The sequence below is a fragment of the Oncorhynchus mykiss genome, chromosome 1 (genome assembly GCF_013265735.2).
Source record: "Oncorhynchus mykiss isolate Arlee chromosome 1, USDA_OmykA_1.1, whole genome shotgun sequence".
Taxonomy (NCBI): Eukaryota; Metazoa; Chordata; class Actinopteri; order Salmoniformes; family Salmonidae; genus Oncorhynchus; species Oncorhynchus mykiss.
Genome location: NC_048565.1, coordinates 82961793 through 82986126, shown reverse-complemented (window position 1 = coordinate 82986126; position 24334 = coordinate 82961793). Strand labels below are relative to the sequence as shown.

Sequence of the window (24334 nt, the reverse complement as noted above, 5' to 3'; positions counted from 1 at the left end):
CTCAGTTCTCAACAAAACAAGCAATTAAACGAGCCCTCCAACACACGCCCAACCATTAGCCCAACACATAGTCTTATCCTTCAGTCTCGTCTGCAAAGAGAGCAGCGTTGGAGATGCCCTTGTTTAAAAAGAGCAAACCTCGACAAAAGAAAGAAAAACTGGCACACTTCCAGATAACTGCTAGTTAAGACGGCTGCTAGTTAAGATGGCTGCTAGTTTAGACGGCTGCTAGTTTAGATGGCTGCTAGTTTAGATGGCTGCTAGTTAAGATGGCTGCTAGTTTAGATGGCTGCTGGTTAAGATGGCTGCTAGTTTAGATGGCTGCTAGTTAAGATGGCTGCTAGTTTAGATGGCTGCTAGTTAAGATGGATGCTAGTTAAGATGTGGCTGCTAGTTTAGATGGCTGCTAGTTTAGATGGCTGCTAGTTTAGACGGCTGCTAGTTAAGATGGATGGTAGTTAAGATGGCTGCTAGTTTAGACGGCTGCTAGTTAAGACGGCTGCTAGTTTAGACGGCTGCTAGTTTAGACGGCTGCTAGTTAAGACGGCTGCTAATTTAGATGGCTGCTAGTTTAGACGGCTCCTAGTTAAGACGGCTGCTAGTTTAGACGGCTGCTAGTTTAGACGGCTGCTAGTTTACGCGGCTGCTAGTTTAGATGGCTGCTAGTTAAGATGGCTGCTAGTTTAGACGGCTGCTAGTTAAGACGGCTGCTAGTTTAGACGGCTGCTAGTTAAGACGGCTGCTAGTTTAGACGGCTGCTAGTTTAGACGGCTGCTAGTTAAGACGGCTGCTAGTTTAGACGGCTGCTAGTTAAGATGGCTGCTAGTTTAGACGGCTGCTAGTTTTTGTTTCTTAACAAAACCTTATTTTTTCTCTCTCTCTCTCATTCTCTCCTCTGCTGAGGAGATGGTCCCCATTTGCCGTGTAATATTTGCATCTCCGCTTTGATCTCACAGTGATAATAATTCTTAGGAGTTATTTACTTGGTTTTGAAAATGCTTCAAAGCGGTGTCAAAGTTTCTCTGCTTTAGGGGTGCTTGTGTATTCGGCTGGCTCTTGGGGCTGCGGATGACAGGTCTTCTGTTCTAGGTGTAGGCTTTTTCAAGTCATAGCCCTCAGCAAAACATCAAATTACCCAGCGCCGACCACAGCCCCTTCCTTTCCCCACAGCCCCTGTCAATATATGATACCATATATATTAAATACTTACGCTTTACAAGGTGTATTTTATGCACAATGAAAAGTGATTGTTTGAGGTAGCCGTAGGGATACTTTACTCTACAAGGAAGGAGGGGGAAAAACACAGCAGAGAGCGAGAGAGTGTGTATACCATATCAAGTCTGGATTTTACAGGACTTGCTGCCTGAAGGCCTCTGTAAATAAATAATGATCAACAGATTGGCTGTGGGTTTTTGAAAAGCATGTTTTTGTCAGTTTGCATGATGGGGAGGACTTTCAAAGCGAGAGGCTGCCTTCATAGCCTGCTGGAGAGGGATTGGGGGAGCATACCCATCCCAAGCTAGTGACTGCTGAGCGATGCACTGGAATAACTATGTTTGAAATATACACTGAGGGACGGTTGGAGAGGGACGGTTGGAGAGGGACGGTTGGAGAGGGAGGGAGAGAGGGAGTGGGGGTATAGAGATGGAGAGACGGGGGAGGGAGAGAAAGAGGGCAAATTCTCCTTTGTTATGGGCTGTCTTTTATTGCCTAGGTTACTTTATTGTACAGTTTGGGTTCACCCACAATTCACTTGGCAGAAACTATAGGCCTTTTCTTTAGGCAAGGCAATTAAATGCAAATATATTGCAATGCACAGTAAATTCTCTTTTGATACCATGTTGATTTTCTAGCTGATTTAAATGTTTTGTTTAATATTCTACAAAATATGTTTTTGTACTGGCTAGATATCTGATATCTGAAACGGTTAGTCTGGGAGCCGGCTCAGCCTGTGTAAATACAAAGTAATTTCCCAATCCGCCAATCTGACATGTCATTGAGCGAACGAGCTGTGTTCGCCATAACCATCGTAGCGTTCTGTTCCACGCGTGAACGGCATGCTCCTGTCCGGGAATTAACACCATTCTAACCCTTTTGATGGGTAAGGAGACTAATTGTGCTATACTCAGGACGTCACACGTATGTCCCATGGGCGTGATTTGGCGGACACAAGTGTCACGTCTGTTAACCTCCAGTTCCCCTGATTGGTTCTAGGGTAGAGGAAAGAGAGAGAGAAGGGGAGAGGGGAGGAGCAAAGGAGAGAAAAATAGAGGTGAGGAATGGAAAGGAGAGGAGGAGATTAGAAGAGGAGAGAGAGGAGAGGAAATAGAGGAGAGAGAGGAGAGAGAGGAAATAGGGGAGAGGGGGAGAGAGAGGAGATGAGGAAATAGGGGAGAGAGAGGAGAGATAGGAAATAGGGGAGAGGGGGAGGGAGAGGAGACAAAATAGGGGAGAGAGAGGAGAGAGAGGAAATAGGGGAGAGGAGGAGAGATGAGAGGAAATAGGGGAGAGGAGGAGATGAGAGGAAATAGGGGAGAGGAGGAGAGGAGACGAAATAGGGGAGAGAGGAGATGAGAGGAAATAGGGGAGAGGAGGAGAGAGAGGAGATGAGAGGAAATAGGGGGGAGGAGGAGAGAGAGGAGATGAGAGGAAATAGGAGAGAGGAGATGAGAGGAAATAGGGGAGAGGAGGAGATGAGAGGAAATAGGGGAGAGGAGGAGATGAGAGGAAATAGGGGAGAGGAGGAGATGAGAGGAAATAGGGGAGGGGTGGATAGGAAATAGGGGAGGAGGAGAGAGAGGAGATGAGAGGAAAAAGGGGAGGGGTGGAGAGGAAATAGGGGAGGAGGAGATGAGAGGAAATAGGGGAGGGGTGGAGAGGAAATATGGGAGAGGAGGAGATGAGAGGAAATAGGGGAGAGGTGGAGAGGAAATAGGGGAGGAGGAGAGGGGGAGAGGAGAGAAGGGAGAGAAGAGAGGGGGAGAGGAGAGGAGAAGGGAGGAGAGAAAACAGGAAGACAACAGTTACCGCTGACAGTTGTGTGAAAGATAGCCATCTTTGACAGTGGAGGAGGAGGTGCCTGCCTGCCTTCCTGCACCAGTCAGCCCCCGCATGCTCTGATTGAAGTGACAGGAACTTGGGGAGAGTGGCACAACACGCGGCTCAGAATGAGATATTCAGCCAGGGTGTAAAAGCACTAAACGCTGTCAGAGTTATTAACACCTGCACCAACTGATTTAATCTATCTCCATACAGACAGAGAGGGATGGAGAGAGGGAGGGAGGGAGAGAGAGAGGGAGATACAGACAGAGATGGAGAGACAGAGAGAGAGACACAAAGAGAGAGAGGAATGGAACTAATTTACACATTTTTTATGTGATATTTCTTGCAATGAAATGAATGCCAAATGTAGGAGCATCAGAGAGACTTGTCACACAGAGTGCCACTTGTGATGGAACAGAGAGAGCGTGATGGAAGGAGATGTGCTATATGTCAAACACCCATGATGTTTTCTCACACGTTACGCCAATGTCACCCTCAAAAAGAAACACAAAGATGCTGTATGAAGCCATTTCTTACCCTGCTCTTTAATTTGTTAGTGTCATAAGTCTTCGATAAATGTGCATGTTTTGAACACAAAATACAGTAAAAAACAAAACAAGTTTTCAGGATATCCTAAGGGTTCTTACTTACTTTCAATAACATAGGGCAATGATGCAGACAATAGCTTTGTGAACATGTAAGGCTGGTGTTACAGCAAGCATTCATGCAACTTCCAACTGAGTTGCTACTTTATTTCAACTTTGTGCAAGTAGTTGCAAGTAACAGCCAATCAAAATGAATGCTTTTAGCACATGATCCATTCGAAGGTTCTGAACTCCGGCCCAGTTGTCATGTCAACACAGCTGTCAGTGCTGTATAATTAGATATTGGCATCAGGGCTAGTAAAGGTTAATGTACATGCTTTGGCAGTCAATAAATGTATTTTTTAAGTGAACCCAGACCTCTCTCTTACCAGTTTCAACTGAAATTGTTCAACATGAACTCCATTGATGTTAGCTAGCTAGTTCGTTGTTAGCTTAGTTCATTGCTAGCTTGGTTAGCTCTTTGTTAGTTTGATTAGAACAGTGCTGGCAATTTCATTTTGGCTAGCTAGCTAAATTGTACAGCCAACATTTTGTCTAAATCGATCCTCAATCAATAACCAAATGTTTGGATGAATAAATAATTTGTGAAATCACGATTTAATGCAGCAGAAGGCATTAGGTGAGTTTAGAATTCTCAACCCATATGGAATGATATGACTAAAGCAGCTTCAATTTGATTGGCTGTTGCGTGTTGAGTTGTTTTGTATTTCAGAAAAGTTATGAAATGATGTCACTTGGCAACTGAAATTGTGTGACAGTTGCATCGTGTGACCCCAGATTAAGGGTTTCTGAGGTGATACCGACAGAGGGAGCGAATTCCCTGTAGACCCATGGTAGACATCAGAGGGAAACCTTTGTAGTCCGGCCCCTGGCTCTCAGCTCAAACACTCTGATTCCGTGCTTCTCAATCTTGGGGGAGCCCTATGGGGTGCACATTTGTTCTGGCCCAGCACTAACATTAGTCTAAACAGGTGTATTAATTATGGGATAGTATAAAACATTTGCGTGGTAGAATTTCAAATCCTACTTTTTACATGTAATCAGAATGGGACCACCCTGTCTGATAAGGAGAAGAAGCTTCACTCCGCTCTTCCATGGTTAGTGTTAACATTACAGCTGAGAACACTCAGCGGTCCGTCGCTGTGCTGCAGCCAGTTTGCAGGTGGCATGCTGATGATAAATCATTCATGGGCATCAGTTGGGAAAGCAAAATGGGATTGGTTCAAATTCCTGAAATATTTAAAGTCCTGTTGGAGCTTTTACTGTTGGCAGTGTCGTGAACGAGGGGGCGGGGCTAAAACACGTAAACTGGCGCTACATTCTCTTTGTCAGCGGTGACATAGTGGACACTCAGGCCTTGCTCTGTCCCCAATGCTGCTACCAATATCCTTCAACAACTTTCTGATGACTGGGTAGCTGTGGCATCTAGGGTTAGAGAAGGAAATGATATTGAGTGATTCGTTTTCGGTTTCAACCAAACCTAGGTAATAATAAAAGACATAAAAACCAAATAGCATCAACTTGACCATGGTGGTCCCCAGCTCATACTGTTGGTTGTTGTGTCGTGTCCCCTCAGCAGGCATGACCCTCTACTAATCCCTGGGAACGAGCAGATGGAGAACATGGACATGAACTTGAAGCAGTATGACTCCACAGGAATGTTCCACTGGTGTCCGTCTAAAGAGATCGAGAAGGTCATCCTGGTGAGTGGTCATCTACGTCTCCCTGTAGGGTTGTCATGACACCAGTATTGTAGGGTTGTCATGACATCAGTATTGTAGGGTTGTCATGACGTCACTATTGTAGGGTTGTCATGACACCCGTATTGTAGGGTTGTCATGACGTCAGTATTGTAGGGTTGTCATGACATCAGTATTGTAGGGTTGTCATGACGCCAGTATTGTAGGGTTGTCATGACATCAGTATTGTAGGGTTGTCATGACATCAGTATTGTAGGGTTGTCATGACATCAGTATTGTAGGGTTGTCATGACATCAGTATTGTAGGGTTGTCATGACATCACTATTGTAGGGTTGTCATGACACCCGTATTGTAGGGTTGTCATGACGTCAGTATTGTAGGGTTGTCATGACATCAGTATTGTAGGGTTGTCATGACGCCAGTATTGTAGGGTTGTCATGACACCAGTATTGCCACACCCAGAAGTAGCATGTCAAGCAGACAAAGCATGAAGCATATTTGATTTCTTGAGGAAAATAGCCACATGTTGTCCCACAGAGTTAACTGAGTTGAACCATGGTTATTAACATCCAGTGTAGGGATACAGTACCTATCCATCAACAGATATGGTAGGTGTTGTTCTACAGTACGTGTGACTCCGAAGGGGATTTTCAGTTTGATGATACACACACACATGGATTTTGTATTGTAGATATGTGGTAGTAGAGTAGTGGCCTGAGGGAACACACTTAATGTGCTGTGAAAAGTGTTATGAAATGTAATGTCATGTAATATTTTAAATTGAATATAGCTGCCTAAATGTTGTTGGAACCCAGGAAGAGTAGCTGTTGCCATGGTAGCAGCTAATGGGGATCCATAATAAAACAAAGACACTAGACTTTTCTAAATCATGTACATGTGCACACTGTTTTTAGCTGTGTAGGCTGAGGAATATTATTATGGAGTTGGCCATTTAGCATTTGCACCGATTGGGCCGAGAATAAATTATTGTGGAGGTTTGGTAGGCTCTAAAGAAACGGTTTCCTTCACATAGCAGTAACAACCACATACTAATAATGTATACCCACATTTCTCTCAATGCCTCTGTTGTTCCAAGGTGAGTCGACTGTTTTCTATGTACTGGGTCATAGTATAGAACCACCACAAGCATGGCTTTGAAAGCAATTTTATACACCTTACTCCTTAACCATTTAGAGTTTCAACTGCATTGACCTGTGCCGGGTTCACCTTGAGCCTAACACCTCAAAGGGTGGGACTGCAGGGTTTCTCATCAGCACTCTGCCTTTCTCTGTTTTCTGACAGTGCTATGTGTTTGTTCCCTCTTTCTTTCTTTCTTTCTTTCTTTCTTTCTTTCTTTCTTTCTTTCTTTCTTTCTTTCTTTCTTTCTTTCTTTCTTTCTTTCTTTCTTTCTCTTTCTTTCTTTCTCTCACCCCATTATTCGTTCTCTCTATTTCTGTCTCCATGTTTCTCACCACTCTCGCCCCTCTCTCTCTCCCTGCTCAGACCCGGAGTGAGGCATCCATGACGGTGTTGAGCGGCCATGTAGTGGTCTGTATATTTGGAGATGTCACGTCCGCTCTAGTGGGGCTGCGAAACTTGGTGATGCCTTTGAGAGCCAGCAACTTCCATTATCACGAGCTGAAACCCATAGTTTTTGTGGGCTCGCTGGAGTACCTGAGGAGAGAGTGGGAAACCCTACACAACTTCCCCAAGGTCTCCATACTACCTGTGAGTACCACTGTAATACCTACTGTTACGAGTGAAAGTTATACAACCGACAACATCACGCACTTACAATGCAAAATCATATCATACCATCCATACTGTCTGTGAGTAGACCAGTGTAACAACGCTCCAGATTTTAATACCAAACCCGGCTGTACAATACCTTTGATCCGGCAAAAAGACACATTGTTGTAATTTTGACACTGTTGACTTCTATGTTCTTATCTCAGGTGACTTCTATGTTCTTATCTCAGGTGACTTCTATGTTCTTATCTCAGGTGACTTCTATGTTCTTATCTCAGGTGACTTCTATGTTCTTATCTCAGGTGACTTCTATGTTCTTATCTCAGGTGACTTGTATGTTCTTAATGCAAATAGTCCGGGTAACCATTTGGTTACCTGTTCAGGAGTCTTATGGCTTATGGCTTGTTGAGAAGCCTTTTTGTCCTAGACTTGGCTCTCCTTAACTAGACAAGTCAGTTAAGAACAACTTGTTATTTACAGTGATGGCCTAGCAGTAATAGAAGTATAGCTTTAGTTAGTGATATAGTGGATTTATTTGTGATTAGTTGTGGTTGTTGTTGGTGGTGTTGTGGCTGTTCCTGTCAATTCCACAACTGGTTCCTGAATTCAATCTTCCATCCATTCACACCAGTGACAAAGTCTGCCTATTCATATGAAGTTACAATGCACTGCAGTTGCCCTCCCTGGTCATCTCAAATGTGAAACTCTGGCATGGCTGCCTACTTTAGAGCTCGTTAACGCTGGCTTGACTAAGTAGCAGAGAGCCCTAAGAAACCAGGCCTGTTAGCCTTCAGCGTCTACTACCCTTTAGATTAGTCCACGTCTCTGATTCCCCAGTGCCCAGTTAGATCAGCTGAATGTCACCGCTGCAAAACTGCAATACTTGTTATCTAATCTCCCAAAGCTCCCCTCACTTAGTCTGTCATTTGTTTCCTCTCCCCTCTTCTCCCTCTCCTCTCTCTCTCTCTGTCCGTCTCTTTTCTTCACCGCGCCTGAAGGGTACGCCATTAAGCCGTGCAGATTTAAGGGCTGTCAACATCAACCTCTGCGACATGTGCGTGATACTGTCGGCCAATCAGAACAATATCGACGACGCCTCGCTGCAGGATAAGGAATGCATTCTGGCGTCGCTCAACATAAAGTCTATGCAGTTTGACGACAGCATCGGGCTCTTGCAGGCTAACTCCCAAGGTAAGGACTGAATGGCCTACAAGATGATAGACTGTTCTGTACTGTTCTGGCTGCGGGGGGGGGGAGAGGATGTAGTGTTCTACCACTTAAATCAGTGATTTTTTTCATCATGGTAAATAAACATGGAAAGTGGTGTTCAACCTCCCAAATAATATATTTTAAGGATGTGACTCCCCACCCCTGTTGCGATTGTGTCTGTCCCTGATGTGGTGCCTGTTTATACTAAACCCCTCTGGTTTCTGGCAGTCTGATTGGAACAGATTGCTGATGCATTCAGAAAAACAGATAAGCCTCATGTCCCATCCAGTCTTGTCATATTTAACCAGCCAATCACCAGACATCCTTCTTCAGCTGTTGTTCATGACATTCCATCCTGGATCTCCTGCATTCATCTACTAATCAGTCCCTCCAGGATCCCCCGTGCTTTTTGTTGTCATATTTAACCAGCCAATCACCAGACATCCTTCTTCAGCTGTTGTTCATGACATTCCATTCTGGATCTCCTGCATTCATCTACTAATCAGTCCCTCCAGGACCCCCGTGCTTTTTGTTGTCATATTTTTGGGCAGAAATGCCTGATTTTGCTGTGGCAATTCTGACATTTTGTATGGCCATTTGCAATGATGTTGTCCAGTTTGTCACGCAAATGCGCTGACGGGGGAAAAGGTTTGTTGACGCGTGGCTTGACTGGGCCGTTTTAGGTAAAAGTGATTTTGTAAAAAAAAAATGTGCCCATAAAAACTGAATCTTATGATAGACCAACCGACATCTAAGAAACCATGCCAAGCACCATGGTTTAGGAGAAGGTCAATGCAGTTATTTCTCCTGGTCTGAGTGAGTGATGGGCTGGCTCAGCTCCACAATGAATAGACTGAATCTGAGGTCCCCTTTACCCATGTATTCACAGACATTATATCCTCTGTCATACTGGTTGAAGTCTATTGTTATCAATGATTGCGTCTTACATCATCTGTACCCATTCCACTGATAAATATTTAGGTTCAAGATCCCATCTACACACACATGCACGCACGCACACACACACACACACACACACATACTTTTTACATTTTTATTTTATTTCACCTTTATTTAACCAGGAAGGCCAGTTGAGAACACCTTTATTTAACCAGGTAGGCCAGTTGAGAACAAGTTCTCATTTCCAACTGTGGCCTGGCCAAGATAGAGCAAAGCAGTGCGAGACAACCAACACAGAGTTACACACGGGATAAACAAACGTACAGTCAATAACACAATAGAAAAGTCTATATACAGTGTGTGTCGATGAGGTAAGATTAGGGAGGGAAGGCAATAAATGGTCCATAGTGTTGAAATTTAGCAATTAAACACTAGAGTGATAGATTCGCAGAAGATGAATGTGCAAGTAGAGATACTGGGGTGCAAAGGAGAAAAGAATAACATGGGGATGAGATAGTTGGGGGGGCTATTTACAGATGGGCTATGTACAGGTGCAATGATCGGTAAGCTGCTCTGACAGCTGATGCTTAAAGTTAGTGAGGGAGATATAAGTCTCCAGCTTCAGTGATTTTTGCAATTCGTTCCAGTCATTGGCAGCAGAAATAAAAGAAATGAAATATTCCTGCTGGAGCGCCTGCTACGGGTGGGTGCTGCTATGGTGACCAGTGAGACTTATAGATGACCTGGAGCCAGTGGGTTTGGCAACAAATATGAAGTGATACAACTAATAAAACTTGAAACACACACACACAGGGGTACTATTTAATAGTGTTTTGCTCTGTGGATTCCTTCCTCTCAGAAAATCTATTCAGATGTGGGGTGTGAAATGTAAACAAGGTGCACATTAATAAGTAAGGAGATGTATTGCTGGGGAGACGTTCACATGGCCGAGGTCTACGGTAGGATGTAGTCTGTAGACCGCAGAGCTAAGTTGTGCCTGGGGCCTGAGAGCGGTGGAGGTGGGGGTCCATATCAGATGCGCACACACACACATACACAAATATACACACACACACACACACATACACAAATATATACACACACACATTCACACACCCTTGCATTTGCTTCTCTGTGACAGGGAGCCGTAAAACATTTTATTTTGTGAGAAAATCTATTCCCCTCTTGTTTGTAAGTTCTAGAAGATTTTTTACCAAATGCATTCAAACCATTATAATGAATCCACTCATACAGTATATACTATCTGACTGATAATCAATGATCTGTGTACAACTCTCCCATTTTCTTCATTTAACTTTGTCGCTTGCAGCCCAACTGATTTTTACACGTTTGAAAAACTTCCCTGTATCTATTGTCAGAGTACTTTCACAATTAGATACTGGACTGCTTGTTTACACTGATAGTGGAAAAATAATGTTTTTTACAGGCAATATCCAAAACCCAGTTGTCACTCTCTAGAGATATAAATGTCCTATTTTATAGATATGAAGCGTACTCTGAGTGAGCTTCCAGTCTGACTGCTACAGATTGTCAAACCTTGCCTCTTCCCAGTGTCAGTAACTGGCGTAACAAGGGTGTGGATTTTTCAGTTCAGCCTTAAGTTTGTGATGAATGCAGAACTGGTGTGTCCTCTATGGTGAGGAGGATGAAAAGATCCATGCCAGAAAATGACCCCCCCCCACCCCCCCTGAAACTTTGTGACCTGAATATATTCCCATCATGCATTATGTTTTGTCACTGCTGTACTGTAAAACTATAAGGTGGGTTTTGCTTTAGTCGGCACTAAATGATGGATGTCACAATACAGGTAATGCATTATGCATCTAGCATTACTGATTTCAGGTGTTTACTTGTCACTTTAAGGAAATGCAAAAATGTGAAGTCATGGGAATTCATGCCCTTGTCACTCGCCCCTTTTGTATTTCATGGTCGGGAATCGCACCTCTATTTTCCTGATAAAAGGTTTTCAGGATCCACTTCGCCAATTTTATGGTAACAACATGAAGCACATATAACATTTATGGATGGCAGGCAGGTTGATGGAAGGATGTGAATGCTAAATATGTCTCTCAGATGACCCCTAAAAGCACAATATCTATATTGACATTTTTAGGAAGCGCCTGCATCATTTTACCATCACCCTCCCTCCCCCTCTTCACATCTTTTCATTCTCAGTAAGCCCAGCAGCTTTTGCTGAATAGTGTAGTGTAACCAACTAATAGTGGCATGTGACAGACACTAACTGTGCATTACATAGTCCGATCAACTTAGTGTTCTTATTTTAATGTTTTATTGTTGTTCTCGATTATAGTTTAGTTTTTCTCTTCTCAAAATTATGTATAACCTTTTCAATCACCAAACATGTGGTAAATGATTTGTGAAATTATATTATTGTGATATCAGTGTGGTATTAATGTGTGATCAGTGTGGTATTAATGTGTGATCAGTGTGGTATTAATGTGAGATCAGTGTGGTATTAATGTGTGATCAGTGTGGTATTAATGTGTGATCAGTGTGGTATTAATGTGAGATTAGTGTGGTGTTAATGTGTGATCAGTGTGGTATTAATGTGAGATCAGTGTTGTATTAATGTGTGATCAGTGTGGTATTAATGTGAGATCAGGGTGGTATTAATGTGAGATCAGTGTGGTATTAATGTGCGATATTAATGTGAGATCAGTGTTGTATTAATGTGAGATTAGTGTGGTATTATTGTGAGATCAGTGTGGTATTAATGTGTGATCAGTGTGGTATTAATGTGTGATCAGTGTGGTATTAATGTGAGATTAGTGTGGTGTTAATGTGTGATCAGTGTGGTATTAATGTGAGATCAGTGTTGTATTAATGTGTGATCAGTGTGGTATTAATGTGAGATCAGTGTTGTATTAATGTGTGATCAGTGTGGTATTAATGTGAGATCAGGGTGGTATTAATGTGAGATCAGTGTGGTATTAATGTGCGATATTAATGTGAGATCAGTGTTGTATTAATGTGAGATTAGTGTGGTATTATTGTGTGATCAGTGTGGTATTAATGTGTGATCAGTGTGGTATTAATGTGTGATCAGTGTTGTATTAATGTGTGATCAGTGTTGTATTAGTGTGGTATTATTGTGTGATCAGTGTGGTATTAATGTGTGATCAGTGTGGTATTAATGTGTGATCAGTGTGGTATTAATGTGAGATCAGTGTGGTATTAATGTGTGATCAGTGTGGTATTAATGTGCGATATTAATGTGAGATCAGTGTGGTATTAATGTGTGATCAGTGTGGTATTAATGTGCGATATTAATGTGAGATCAGTGTGGTATTAATGTGTGATCAGTGTGGTATTAATGTGTGATCAGTGTGGTATTAATGTGTGATCAGTGTGGTATTAATGTGCGATATTAATGTGTGATCAGTGTGGTATTAATGTGTGATCAGTGTGGTATTAATGTGTGATCAGTGTGGTATTAATGTGTGATCAGTGTTGTATTAATGTGTGATCAGTGTGGTATTATTGTGTGATCAGTGTTGTATTAATGTGTGATCAGCGTGGTATTAATGTGTGATCAGTGTTGTATTAATGTGTGATCAGTGTTGTATTAGTGTGGTATTATTGTGTGATCAGTGTGGTATTAATGTGTGATCAGGGTGGTATTAATGTGTGATCAGTGTTGTATTAATGTGTGATCAGTGTGGTATTAATGCGTGATCAGTGTGGTATTGATGTGTGATCAGTGTGGTATTAATGTGTGATCAGTGTTGTATTAATGTGTGATCAGTGTGGTATTAATGTGAGATCAGTGTGGTATTAATGTGTGATCAGTGTGGTATTAATGTGCGATATTAATGTGAGATCAGTGTTGTATTAATGTGAGATTAGTGTGGTATTAATGTGTGATCAGTGTGGTATTAATGTGTATCTCTGTATCTATACGTTTCAATGGTTTTGTGTGTATCTCTCTGTACGTATTAATGGTTTTGTGTGTATCTCTCTGTGTCTATAGGTTTTCAATGGTTTTGTGTGTATCTCTGCGTCTGTAGGTTTCAATGGTTTTGTGTGTATCTATGTATCTATACGTTTCAATGGTTTTGTGTGTATCTCTCTGTACGTATTAATGGTTTTGTGTGTATCTCTCTGTACGTATTAATGGTTTTGTGTGTATCTCTGTATCTATACGTTTCAATGGTTTTGTGTGTATCTCTGTGTCTATAGGTTTTCAATGGTTTTGTGTGTATCTCTGTGTCTATAGGTTTTCAATGGTTTTGTGTGTATCTCTGTGTCTATAGGTTTGCAATGGTTTTGTGTGTATCTCTGTGTCTGTACATTTCAATGGTTTGGTGTGTCTTTCTTTTTGTGCTCTGTGTAGGTTTCACGCCTCCTGGAATGGACCGGTCCTCTCCAGACAGCAGTCCAGTACATGGTTTAGCACGCCAGGCCTCCGTCACCACTGGCGCCAACATCCCCATCATCACTGAACTAGGTGAGAAACACACACCAGCTGACCATTCACTAACGATAGCGGGCAAAACAGCTCTATAGGATGTCAATATTATGTCATTTCAACCACTTTCTGGTTGTTGTGATGTTATTTATACCAGTTTTGCCTGTTGGGGAAATACTGTGAAATTGTACACAGAGTTTGGCCAACTGATTTAGAGATTTAGCATCTTCAGGATCGCCATGTTGCCTTCAACAGTTCGGTGGACATTCTTTTGCATTCTGGTTAGAATGCAAGTTTGAATGTTGTTGTGGAACGTTTGGTGACCAATGTGGAGGGTAGTTGGCGAAACTCTTAATTTTCTATGGCTGTGATGACTAATTCTAGCGATATATTGATGCTAATGATTAGCGACTTTGGCCTGAGATTTGTGTGGAGCTAAATGCAAAGCTGAGCAATTGTGGTCATTTCAAATGTCCCTCTCTTTGTGGAAGCTCTAGCTGAGATGTCTCATTACAAAGTCAGAACACTCACTTTGTCTATGTACCATTAGTCCATTAACTGCCTGATTGAGAGGGAGGGAGAGAGTCAAATGAGAGTGAGAGGAAGCTAAAAAAAAGTGCCACAGTAGCATAATGGGTCCATTTAATAATAACAATGGTGCTGGCTATATTCTCTAATATTCTCTGTGGTCCAGGGGACTCATGCAAGTTTTACGTCTCTGAGGGATTCTAAATGACTAGAGACAAGGTTCGCTAGAACCACTATCCCCTCTGACTAAAGCACTAGAGACCCACCACTCTATCCCCTCTGACTAAAGCACTAGAGACCCACCACTCTATCCCCTCTGACTAAAGCACTAGAGACCCACCACTCCATCCCCTCTGACTAAAGCACTAGAGACCCACCACTCTATCCCTTCTGACTACAGCGCCAGAGACCCACCACTCTATCCCCTCTGACTAAAGCACTAGAGACCCACCACTCTATCCCCTCTGACTAAAGCACTAGAGACCCACCACTCTATCCCCTCTGACTAAAGCACTAGAGACCCACCACTCTATCCCCTCTGACTAAAGCACTAGAGACCCACCACTCTATCCCCTCTGACTAAAGCACTAGAGACCCACCACTCTATCCCCTCTGACTAAAGCACTAGAGACCCACCACTCTATCCCCTCTGACTAAAGCACTAGAGACCCACCACTCTATCCCCTCTGACACAGACAGAGATGGGGAGAGACACAGACAGAGACGGGGAGAGACACAGAAAGAGACGGGGAGGGACACAGACAGAGACGGGGAGGGACACAGACAGAGACGGGGAGAGACACAGACAGAGACGGGGAGAGACACAGACAGAGACGGGGAGAGACACAGACAGAGACGGGGAGAGACACAGACAGAGACGGGGAGAGACACAGACATAGACTGTGAGAGACACAGACAGAGACTGGGAGAGACACAGAGACGGGGAGAGACACAGACAGAGACGGGGAGAGACACAGACAGAGACGGGGAGAGACACAGACAGAGACGGGGAGAGACACAGACAGAGATGGGGAGAGACACAGACAGAGACGGGGAGAGACACAGACAGAGTAGTGGAGACGGGGAGAGAGACGGGGAGAGACACAGACAGAGACGGGGAGACGGAGAGAGAGACAGACAGAGACGGGGAGAGACACAGACATAGACGGGGAGGGACACAGACTGAGACGGGGAGAGACACAGACAGAGACGGGGAGAGACACAGACAGAGACGGGGAGAGACACAGACAGAGACGGGGAGAGACACAGACAGAGACAGAGACGGGGAGAGACAGAGACAGAGACGGGGAGAGACAGACTGAGACGGGGAGAGACACAGACCGAGACGGGGAGAGACACAGGGACAGGAAGCTGTATCAACATTGTTTTGCCTCTCTCTCTCTATGTTCTTGAGTACTACATATGTAATCAACAAATCAAGTGTAGCTGTTTGTTTTTGTCTTGCTGTATTTGATTTCAATAAATTCCCCAGCTACAGTATGCTTGATTTAATATAATTTCTTCTATGTTTGATTTAGATTCATTTCTCCTCCAGATTTAGTCAGGCCCTGGCTATTAAGTAGATAATATTACAATCACTAACATTGTCGTCCTCCTCCCTGGGCGTAGAGAGGAGGTCAAGCAGTAAACATCCGTCTCTGTGGAACTATACACTGTAGTTGTCGTGTCAATGTTGTCACTTTACTTTACCATAGTCGAGTCAAATGGACAACGTCACCTAAAGTCACTTTATGTATACAATATCTGTAACCCCTTTGTGTTTTAATGTTTTAGTGGTTCAGCCACATCTGTCCCTCTCTTGTGCTGTAGTTGCATGTCATGGCTACCTTTACCTACACCAGCTTCAGTCTGTCTAATCCTGATGACTGGTCTCAGGCTGCGTGTCTTTTTCTCTGCTCTTTGAAGCTGTTCCAATAATGACCCTATCTCTCCCCCCTCTGCTCCACACTGTCTTACTGTCGTTAGCTAAACCTGGCAAAATACTGCCTTTGGTTTCATTCAGTCAGGAAAAAAAACTTGGAATCAACATACAAATGATAACTGAGCTGGGTAAGCCAGGCCTTTGTCCTCTGCTCGCTGCCGTCCGATCTTTAGTTCTGTCTGTCTGCCTGTCTGCCTGTCACCTCTCTCGCTCACACTCTCTCTCACCTCTCGCTTACTCTCTTTCTTTTTTTCTCTCTAACTCTCTCACATTCTCAATTCAATTTCAATTTAAGGGGCTTTATTGGCATGGGAAACATATGTTTACATTGCCAAAGCAATTCTCTCTCCCTCTCACTGTCTCTCCTTTCTTCATCCACTTGTCTTGATCTATCAGGCTACAGCCGAGGCCCTCGCTGACTGCTCCCACGGCTTCACTTTGAACACAATTACATTTTTTGTTCTCTGTTTCTGGTGGAACATTTACTGTCTCGTTTTGGCCTTTTTTTATAGAAAGTTTTTTTTCTGTGGTGTTTTTATTTTTTTCCATGCATTCTTTTCTCAAAGCATCGCTCTTGCACTTGGATAGTTGCTCGGTCTGTCCTTATGGCTGTTTTCATATCACACCCACCACCCCCGACCACCAGACTCTACACCCACCCCTCTACACCCCACTACCCCCCGGTTCAGTCTCCTTAGCCTGGGCCTGTTTGCATCATCAGCCCGCTTGTCTGGTTGACTGACATGTCTGTTCCTCCGCAGCACAGAGGAAGCCTGGGAAGAAATCAGATTGGAAAAAAACGTACAACTACAGCTCAAATGTTCCCTTTAAGCTGTTTAGTTGTTGATGTTTTTGTGTCTTTTTTTCTTTCTACCAGACCTCAAGCCTTCATGTTGAAGGGGTCAAAGAAAGGCTTGTGTTGTCAAGCGCTTTTCAAATACAGTTGTATCTCAGGCTCTTGTCCACTGGCACTAGCAAGCAGATCCTCACATCTGAGGCTAAAGTCTGTTCTATTAGGGAAAGGCATCTTTACAAATGCTTTTAAAGAAGTTTGTTTTTACATTTTTTCTTCTTGATCTTGTCCTCTGGTTAGCAGTATTCTAGACAGAACATAGAGACTTTTCAACCCTGGCCCTTTATGATTTGAACTTGTTTCATCCTTAACAGTTCAGAGTGTAGTATAACTTTGATCTCTAAAAGCAGACTGTGCCTATGTGAATTTACCACACAGCTTTATATATATTTTTATTGTTGTTTTAAATAATAATTTCACTTTCAGTTCTTAGCTGAGATATCAACGAAGCTCCAGAATGCATGTTACATTACATGCATGATCTTCTCACCTCAACATCCACAATATGGTGGAATGAGGTGTGCTTCACACACCTAGGTAAAACCCATGTCTTGAATGTGATTCAAAACTGCAGAAATGGTTTGTTGATGACGGATTGTACTGTGCATCTACAATGAATGCCAAATCCATAACGCTTTGGTTCAGACATCACTACCTTTTCTATACCTAAAGACATGAGACAGTTGAGAATATATGCTATTGAGTCTTTGAAGGAGCCAATAAAGTGAATGATTCTGTTTGGGTCAGGGCCTAAGACTTGGGGTCGTAAGTCAAGTAAAAAGGAATACTGGCTCATGTTGACTCAAAACCACCAACAAAAAAAGTTTGGGAACCCCTGCCCTAGCTATGTCACCCAGCGATTCTCTACTTCTCAAGTCCTCAGGTGTGTGTTTGGCGTGCTGTGCCCTCCTTGGCCTCTGTCTCGCTCTGACTCTGTTTTGGGTCTCCCTTCTCTCAGTGAACGACTCCAACGTTCAGTTCTTGGACCAAGATGATGACGACGACCCGGACACAGAGCTGTACCTGACGCAGCCCTTCGCCTGTGGAACCGCCTTCGCTGTCAGCGTGCTGGACTCTCTCATGAGTGCAGTGAGTAGACATTACTAAGTATACGCTACTCAATTTACACAGTTCTTAGTATGCACTTGACCTTTTTGGCACTTTTTTTCATTTTATTTAGTCCGACATGTTACTAGGTAGTCTGACATGTTACTAGGTAGTCTGACATGTTACTAGGTAGTCCGACATGTTACTAGGTAGTCCGACATGTTACTAGGTAGTCTGACATGTTACTAGGTAGTCTGACATGTTACTAGGTGGTCTGACATGTTACTAGGTAGTCCGACATGTTACTAGGTAGTCTGACATGTTACTAGGTAGTCCGACATGTTACTAGGTAGTCCGACATGTTACTAGGTAGTCCGACATGTTACTAGGTAGTCTGACATGTTACTAGGTAGTCTGACATGTTACTAGGTAGTCCGACATGTTACTAGGTAGTCTGACATGTTACTAGGTAGTCTGACATGTTACTAGGTAGTCCGACATGTTACTAGGTAGTCTGACATGTTACTAGGTAGTCTGACATGTTACTAGGTAGTCTGACATGTTACTAGGTAGTCTGACATGTTACTAGGTAGTCTGACATGTTACTAGGTAGTCCGACATGTTACTAGGTAGTCTGACATGTTACTAGGTAGTCTGACATGTTACTAGGTAGTCTGACATGTTACTTTAGTTTGACATGTACTAGGTAGAAGTTTATCGCATAATCCAGTACCAAAATTATCTTTTTTGTGAACAGTCTATATTTCATCCATATTTATAAATATTTTCTATCCATATTTTAATCCCTATTTTATTTACATAGGCTAGTGGCTGTTAAGACCGTAGGGTGAAGCAGCATTTTTAGAGATTAAAAGTTGCATCTTGTTGCAGTTGCAACATGCAGCAGTCAAGGGCTAAAATTGATTGGTTTGAACACAGTCAGTTAGGAGTCAGTCCAGTGTTGCGTACAAGATGTCAGCAACCACAAGACAAGGCACAGATAGTGGGTTTACTGTAAGACGTGCATACGGTCTTTAAACAAAGTAGTTTAAAGGTCGTAACTAAGTACTGTATACTATGTACTGTATAATTGGTAGTGTATACTTGGTAGTGTCTACTCACCTGCACCCATGTCTGCTGTCTCTAAAGCTGGCTGTTGAATTGAAGATGCTTTTGGTTTAAATAAGTGTGAAACGTAGCAAAGATGCATTTCAAAACACTGCAGATCTAATGCACTTTTTGGAAGCAAATTTGAAGTCACACACACACACACACACAGAAACAGACAGACAGACAGACAGACAGACAGACAGACAGACAGACATACAGACACACATGCAGACGCGCACGCAGACAGACAGACACACAGACAGACACACAGACACACAGACAGACAGACAGACAGACACGCAGACAGACAGACAGACACGCAGACAGACAGACAGACAGACAGACAGACAGACACACAGACACACAGACAGACAGACACACAGACAGACATACAGACACACATGCAGACGCGCACGCAGACAGACAGACACACAGACAGACACACAGACAGACAGACAGACAGACACGCAGACAGACAGACAGACAGACAGACAGACAGACAGACACACAGACAGACAGACAGACAGACAGACATACAGACACACATGCAGACGCGCACGCAGACAGACATACACACAGACAGACACACAGACAGACAGACAGACAGACACGCAGACAGACAGACAGACAGACAGACAGACACACAGACAGACACACAGACACACAGACAGACACACAGACACACGGACAGACACACAGACAGACACACAGACAGACACACATGCAGACGCGCACGCAGACAGACAGACACACAGACAAACAGACAGACGCGCACGCAGACAGACAGACAGACACACAGACAGACAGACAGACAGACATGCAGACAGACACACAGACAGACACACAGACAGACAGACAGACACGCAGACAGACACGCAGACAGACAGACAGACAGACAGACACGCAGACAGACAGACAGACAGACAGACAGACAGACAGACACACAGACACACAGACAGACAGACAGACACACAGACACACAGACAGACATACAGACACACATGCAGACGCGCACGCAGACAGACAGACACACAGACAGACACACAGACAGACAGACAGACAGACACGCAGACAGACAGACAGACACGCAGACAGACAGACAGACAGACAGACAGACACACAGACAGACACACAGACAGACAGACAGACAGACAGACAGACAGACAGACATACAGACACACATGCAGACGCGCACGCAGACAGACAGACACACAGACAGACACACAGACAGACAGACAGACAGACACGCAGACAGACAGACAGACAGACAGACAGACACACAGACAGACACACAGACACACAGACAGACACACAGACACACGGACAGACACACAGACAGACACACAGACAGACACACATGCAGACGCGCACGCAGACAGACAGACACACAGACAGACACACAGACAAACAGACAGACAGACGCGCACGCAGACAGACAGACACACAGACAGACAGACAGACAGACAGACAGACATGCAGACAGACACACAGACAGACAGACACAGCCTCTCAAAGTTAAGGAAAGGGTTAGACTTAACGGATATGGATGTGTCAGATAAGATGCTCTGCTCAGCGCAGCAGCATTACGGAGTAGGCAGAAGTTAGTAAATGAAATGCCACATTGATCAGACAGCGCTGCCAGCTCCAATGACATCAAAAGGGAAGTTGTTGCCACCACTCCTCATATAAAGTGTCACGAAACAAACTTTCAAGGAGCTTATTAGATCTTTTAACAAGGTAAGTGCTGAGGTTCCCTCTAATGGCACATTTGACATGCAAAGGTGGGCCATCAAGGTCCAAAAAAACACTTTCATCTTTCAACAATGAGAGAGAGAGGAGCTCACTACCACATGTTCTGTGATGTCTCTCGCTCTCGCTCTCTCTCTCCCACCCACTGCCGATTAAGGCAGCCCCCCGCACCTCTCTGATTCAGAGGGGTTGGGTTAAATGCGGAAGACACATTTCAGTTGAAGGCACTCAGTTGTACAGCTGACTTGGTATCCCCCTTTCCCTTTCCACCCTCTCTCTCTCTCTCTTTCCCTCTCTCTCCCCTCTTCCCCATCTCTCCCCTCTTCACCCATCCCATCCCTCCCCTTTTCCCCTTCTCCATCTCTCCCCTTTTCCTCTTCCCTCTCTCTCCCCTTCCCATCTCTCCCCTCTTCACCATCCCATCTCTCCCCTCTTCACCATCCCATCTCTCCCCTCTTCCCCCATCCCATCTCTCCCCTCTTCCCTTCTCCATCGCTCCCCTCTTCCCCATCCCATCTCTCCCCCTTCTCTATCTCTCTCCTCTCCCCCTTATCCATCTACCCCCTCTTCACCCATCCCATCTCTCCCCTCTTCACCCATCCCATCTCTCCCCTCTTCACCCACCCAATCTCTCCCCTCTCCCCCTTCTCCATCTCTCCCCTCTCTCCCATCCCATCTCTCCCCTCTTCACCCATCCCATCTCTCCCCTCTTCACCCATCCAATCTCTCCCCTCTTCCCCATCCCATCTCTCCCCTCTCCCCTTCTCCATCTCTCCCCGCTTTCCCATCCCATCTCTCCCCTCTTCACCCATCCCATCTCTCCCTTCTTCACCCATCCCATCTCTCCCCTCTTCCCCATCCCATCTCTCCCCTCTTCCCTTCTCCATCTCTCCCCTCTTCCCCACCCCATCTCTCCCCTCTCCCCAGCCCATCTTTCCCCTCTCCCCCTTCTCCATCTCTCCCCTCTCCCCCTTCTCCATCTCTCCCCCCTTCACCCATCCAATCTCTCCCCTCTTCCCCACCCCATTTCTCCCCTCTCCCCCTTCTCTTCCTTCTTCCCCATCTTATCTCCACATCTCTCCCCTCTTCACCCCTCTCCCCCTTTTCTATCTCTCCCCTTATCGCCACCATCTCTCCCCTCTTCCCCCTTATCCCCCCTTCTCCATCCCTTCCCCCTTATCTCCCCCTTCTCCATCTCAAACCCTCTCCGCCACATATCCTCTACCGTTGTGGCTCTAATGGTGTCTCCTTACTTACGGATCTCACATCCTTTTATCTCTGCAGACATACTTCAACGATAATATCCTCACCCTGATCCGGACGCTGGTGACTGGGGGAGCCACCCCAGAGCTAGAGGCTCTACTGGCTGAGGAGAACGCCCTGCAAGGGGGCTACAGCACGCCACAGACACTGGCCAACCGAGACAGGTGTCGTGTTGCCCAACTGGCCCTGTACGATGGGCCCTTTGCCGACTTGGGGGTAAGCGAATGTTTAAATGGAGCTGACAGGTTTTGGCACTCGACAGCAGCACCCATCCCGCATGCTTGGCTCCTTGCGGCACTTAATACAAAGTGAAGAACAGAGAACACGCAAAGGGTGCTCTGCTAAGGAGGAGGAAGGAGGGTTCTGGAGTGTGTGTATGTTAGAGCTGGGTGATATGGAAAAAAATCCATATTGCGGTAAATTGACACATTTTGTGCTATAACGATAAATAATAAAAAATTATTTTGGAGGGAGGTGCTAGAGCTGGGCGATATGGACAAAAAGTAATATCGCGATAAATGTAACTGTTTTGCTCGATAACAACAAATACAGCAATCATTTATTTTATTCTATGGACAGTTACTTTACAAGCAGCAGGGCTCTAGAATAGTTTTTTTCCAGTCCAAATAAGACAGCTGAGATGGTAGCCTATGATTCAAAAAGTCAGCTATTTCATCTAACATATCCAGGAAATGCATGATTGATATTTTGATGTGCAACCTCCAGAATGATCAGATTTCATTTAGTCTCTTCAGAGAATTTCCCGACGTCTTTATGCTTATTGACCTATAGGCTGTATTATACACCACCCGAGGAAGTGGGAACTCAAAACCCTTAGCTAGAATTATTAGGCTAATTGATTCATCTGTCATTAAATGTAGCTCATGTCCTTTAAAGACTTTCCAGCCCTAGGATACAGGCCTATTCACTGCAAATGACGCTCTCCGGCCCGCGATGCAACAAAACCTTACTACACTAAAGCCTACTCCCGGTGTAAAGTGGTGCCATGAACTCAATATAAGAGTAACTAGAACAACAGTAGTTACTTTGAAAACTGTATTTTTCCTATAATAGGATTTTGAGCAACGGCCATATGCTTGTGCTTGTCAGAATGCGTCTCTCCCTCCTCCATGCACACAGTGGGGAGAGGGAGGGAGAGTCAGCTGTCAACAGCGAAACGGTGACAGGCATATACTTGCAGAGCAGGAATCACCATAATGCATAGGCTATTACTGTTGACCAAATAATGGTTCTAGAACAAATCAAATCAAATCTAATTTTATTTGTCACATACACATGGTTAGCAGATGTTAATGCGAGTGTAGCGAAATGCTTGTGCTTCTAGTTCCGACAATGCAGTAATAACCAACAAGTAATCTAACTAACAATTCCAAAACTACGGTCTTATACACAGTGTAAGAGGATAAAGAATATGTACATAAGGATATATGAATGAATGATGGTACAGAGCGGCATAGGCAAGATACAGTAGATGGTATCGAGTACAGTATATACATATGAGATGAGTATGTAAACAAAGTGGCATAGTTAAAGTGGCTAGTGATACATGTATTACATAAGGATACAGTCGATGATATAGAGTACAGTATATACGTATGCATATGAGATGAATAATGTAGGGTAAGTAACATTACATAAGGTAGCATTGTTTAAAGTGGCTAGTGATATATTTACATCATTTCCCATCAATTCCCATTATTAAAGTGGCTGGAGTTGAGTCAGTGTCAGTGTGTTGGCAGCAGCCACTCAGTGTTAGTGGTGGCTGTTTAACAGTCTGATGGCCTTGAGATAGAAGCTGTTTTTCAGTCTCTCGGTCTCAGCTTTGATGCACCTGTACTGACCTCGCCTTCTGGATGATAGCGGGGTGAACAGGCAGTGGCTCGAGTGGTTGATGTCCTTGATGATCTTTATGGCCTTCCTGTGACATCGGGTGGTGTAGGTGTCCTGGAGGGCAGGTAGTTTGCCCCCGGTGATGCGTTGTGCAGACCTCACTACCCTCTGGAGAGCCTTACGGTTGAGGGCGGAGCAGTTGCCATACCAGGCGGTGATACAGCCCGCCAGGATGCTCTCGATTGTGCATCTGTAGAAGTTTGTGAGTGCTTTTGGTGACAAGCCGAATTTCTTCAGCCTCCTGAGGTTGAAGAGGCGCTGCTGCGCCTTCTTCA

At 44.3% G+C, this 24334-nt stretch overlaps 1 protein-coding gene across 24 annotated transcripts in view; it reads left to right on the top strand.

Moving 5' to 3' along the window:
* The window catches only part of LOC100301648 (calcium-activated potassium channel subunit alpha-1), a 317555-nt gene that overhangs the window by 281037 nt on the left and 12184 nt on the right, over positions 1 to 24334 (top strand). For 11 of the 24 annotated variants that reach the window (XM_036986944.1, XM_036986918.1, XM_036986949.1 and 8 more), the window contains 6 exons: positions 5227 to 5350; positions 6852 to 7076; positions 8096 to 8288; positions 13582 to 13695; positions 17938 to 18068; positions 22170 to 22364. In XM_036986944.1, the coding sequence (XP_036842839.1) occupies positions 5227 to 5350; positions 6852 to 7076; positions 8096 to 8288; positions 13582 to 13695; positions 17938 to 18068; positions 22170 to 22364 (982 nt within the window). Of the gene's footprint in view, positions 1 to 5223; positions 5351 to 6851; positions 7077 to 8095; positions 8289 to 13581; positions 13696 to 16170; positions 16255 to 17937; positions 18069 to 22169; positions 22365 to 24334 lie in introns of all 24 variants that reach the window. The other 13 variants (XM_036986905.1, XM_036986913.1, XM_036986911.1 and 10 more) reach the window with 3 other exon arrangements.